This window comes from Alosa sapidissima, chromosome 1 (genome assembly GCF_018492685.1).
Source record: "Alosa sapidissima isolate fAloSap1 chromosome 1, fAloSap1.pri, whole genome shotgun sequence".
NCBI classification, from domain to species: domain Eukaryota; kingdom Metazoa; phylum Chordata; class Actinopteri; order Clupeiformes; family Clupeidae; genus Alosa; species Alosa sapidissima.
The window spans coordinates 8,717,380-8,720,967 of NC_055957.1; the positions used below are offsets into that span (position 1 = coordinate 8,717,380).

General features: G+C 40.5%; 1 protein-coding gene across 1 annotated transcript in view; it reads left to right on the forward strand.

Moving 5' to 3' along the window:
* Positions 1-1,140: 1,140 nt before the first annotated feature.
* The window catches only part of ndst3 (N-deacetylase/N-sulfotransferase (heparan glucosaminyl) 3), a 58,373-nt gene continuing 55,925 nt past the window's right edge, over positions 1,141-3,588 (forward strand). Inside the window, exon 1 of the mRNA XM_042107473.1 lies at positions 1,141-1,288. Coding sequence (XP_041963407.1) covers positions 1,141-1,288 — 148 coding nt within the window. The remainder of the gene's footprint in view (positions 1,289-3,588) is intronic.

Genomic DNA, 3,588 nt, shown 5'->3' on the forward strand with positions numbered 1-3,588 from the left:
ATTGGTATAAAACATCTCAAACTCAAGCGTCAAAAACACTCAAAAGTATACACATACTGTAGGTGAAACAGGTGACAACTCAAAATAGATCAATTGTTCCATTAATCCTAATGACCCACAAGAGCTTCGCAGATGACTCACCTCAACAATGATTAAAACACAAAAGTGATTGAGATCCAAGAGAACACATTACAAAACACACTGAAATACGTAAGAGACATTTGGAGAGATAACACATTTATTAGAGTGAGTATTCTTTACTGGTCCAGTCGGAGAAGTGAGTCTGTTCCATTCCATCTTCCCTTGCAACTGGTTCCATCTGACATGTTAGATGCTGTCAATTGCTAATAAGTCCCAAACCAAAAAATATTGGTGAAAAAGGAAAACAACATGGTTTGTATATCACTCTCTTTTATCTATTAGATCTCTTTTAGGCTTGTTTTCTGAAAAAAATTAAACATTGATGACCCACTAGTTTGAGTGACAGTCATTCCTTGAATCTGACATTCATTAACACAAAGTTAAATTCACAGCCAGTATATGGAACAGTCACTTCATCTTTACCCGTCTCCATACTACTAAAGCTCCTGGACCAGACGGGCTGAAAGGACGGATATTGATGGAGTGGGCAACTCAGCTAGGTGGTGTGATGGCACAACTCTTCCAGCTATTTCTGGATGCCAGCTTTGTTCCTAGGGCTTGGAAGGACTTCCATCCTGTTCCCAAAAGGCCTCATGCCAAAGCCCTGAACGATTTCAGACCTGTGGCACTCACCTCTATTCTCTGCAAATGCATGGAGAGAGTTGTTGCAGAAGACCTCACCACCATTGAAGAGAGTCTTGATCCGCTTACAAACCAAGACGGGGTGTGGAGGATGCCAAGTCAACCCAAACTACAAGTCAACCCAAACTCTGATGCTCTGGATTAAGGAGTTTTTAAAGGACAGCCCCCGCATGTGAGAGTGCATGGTTTAAAGGACAGCCTCTGCATGTGAGAGTGCATGGTTTTAAATCTACCAACACTATTTTAAATACTGGGGTCCCACAAGGCTATGTTTTGTCACCCATTCTTTTTTCCATCTATACAAATGAGATCACCTGCAACAGCAATGGACTGAACCTTTTTAAATATGCTGACGACATGGCCTTGGTGGCCAACCTGACAGATGAGCACATCCTGTCCACTTACAGGAAGTATGTCATGAACACAATGGCCCCGTGGTTCAAGAAGAGCTCATTGGAATTAAACCCAACATCCACGCTCCACTCCTTTAAGACTGGAGGGGCAGGTAGTGGAACAGGTGGAGTACTTTAAGTACCCTGGTACTCAGATTGACCACCACCATTCCTTCACTCGCATGGAGACGGAGTTCATAAAAACATAAAAGCACAACAACGCATATCTCCTGAGGAAGCTTAAAGGATTTTCAGACAGGACATTTTATCAACAGTATATCAGACACTGATAGAATCTGTCATCTCCTTCAACATTACATCTTGGTACAGCTTCATAAAACATATGCAAAGGAAAGCTGGCGAGGATAATCAAGCAGGCGGGCAAGATCATCAGTATCCCACAAAAACAGCTGTCAGATTTGTACATTCAGGCAGTGGAAAGGAAATCGGGAGCATACCTATGTTCCCCGGGTCCTATGTTCACCGGGTCCTACGTTCCCCGCTTTGTATGGGACCGGGGAACATAGGACCCTTTTTTTAAAACCCGAACCATAACCCGAACAATAACCCTAACCCCGAGCGGGGAACATAGGACCCGGGGAACATAGGGATGACCCCGTCAACAATATTGCAAAAGCTACCATTATCACAATTATCACAGAACTTGTTGGAAAGGTGTATCACAGGCTAAGGAAACCCCATTAATTTTTGGAGCCGATCAGACTCAAAGGAAACTTTGAAGCATTTTTCATATTGTAGCCTATTTTCTTGCAATGATAGCGAAAGTGAAACTTAGTGCCCTTTTAGTTTAAATGATGAATTTGTGCATGCCTGTGTCATTCATTTCTTTCACATGTCTTACAACATAAATAATGCATTCATATGCTAGTAGTAATGTCAGAAATTAATCTGTTTATAGGCCTCTTAGAAATGGGTGTTGCATCTTGCATTTTAGATTTAGGTGCGCACTCAATGGCGCATCCATGCAGGCAAAATGTAGGATTCAAATATGGCGACAGCACACAACTTGGGGGGAAAATGTTTACAATGTACTGGCGGTGATAGCCTATAGTTAATGTTTACAATGTACTGGCGGTGATAGCCTATAGTTAATGTTTACAATGTACTGGCGGTGATAGCCTAGTTAATGTTTACAATGTACTGGCGGTGATAGCCTATAGTTAATGTTTACAGTGTACTGGCGGTGAGAGCCTATAGTTAATGTTTACAATGTACTGGCGGTGATAGCCTAGTTAATGGGAATCGCAGACAATAAGCAAAGAGAGGAATTTGCACCTCCACTCACCAAATAAAGGCTGCAGTACTGTTTCTGCATGTTGGCACAAACATAATTTCTGTCAGAAACTAAGCTATAATGCATGGAGGAAGGTGAGGTGAGTCAGACAGAAGAGAGGCCTAATAATCCATATCTGTCAAAAGTTTGGAATACCCTAATTGACTGTCTTACTGACTTGATTTTTAGTAATATTTTTGCATGGTGGCAAATGTATTAAAATTCTGTCCCCACCACAGATAGTTCTGATTGGATCATAAACGGCCACTGAAAGGAAGAGGACTGAATATATGACATCTTGTCACTTTGTTTCAGAAATGGTATTTGTTTGTGCCCTCAATGGCTTATGTTGTGGTTATGTTGGTGAATGAATCATGAACGGCCAGGAAAACGTAAGCTACGTGAATACATATGATAGAATATATTGCTAGCGAGTCACAAACTAATGCCTTCCTGAATTTATCCATCAAAGCCAGTTCACAAAGAGTATGATGCAAGCTGTAAACTCATATGTGATTCTACAGAGCCAACATTTACTGAAAGAAAAATATTCTTAATAAAAAATGATGTTCTTAAAGATGATAGTCTTAATTCTTATAAACCAAACATCTCATGTTACAGCACTGCAATCCCTGCAGAGATCATTATAGTTGTTATGAAGACTTGCCATTATTATTGTTGTTATTATTTATAGTTGTTATGAAGACTTTCATAATTACTGTTGTTACTGTTAGTCTATTACTATCATTTCAAATGTATTTGAACCGTCTGCAAAGTAAACATAAACATTTTTATTTTACCTACATTTTTGTACTTTAGCTCCTACCTTGACTGAAACCAGCACAAATGCAACTTTAGTCCTTAAGGGGGATTAAATTCTCAGTTCTCAGTCTGCGCAGTGTGTCTAAGTATTCCATAGTAGAAATGAAATATCATAGTAGGATTGTACAAGAAAAAGAATCGAGATGAGTTTATGACAAGACCCCTCTGGCGAGCGGCCAGCTCATGCGAGAGAGCTGTGGTAACGTCTCTGTGCACCAGGGAGATGATCCAGCAAGTGAGTTGCCATCTGTCCATCAGGAGGCGTGAAACAGAACAAATATTCTCATGAGAGGGTAA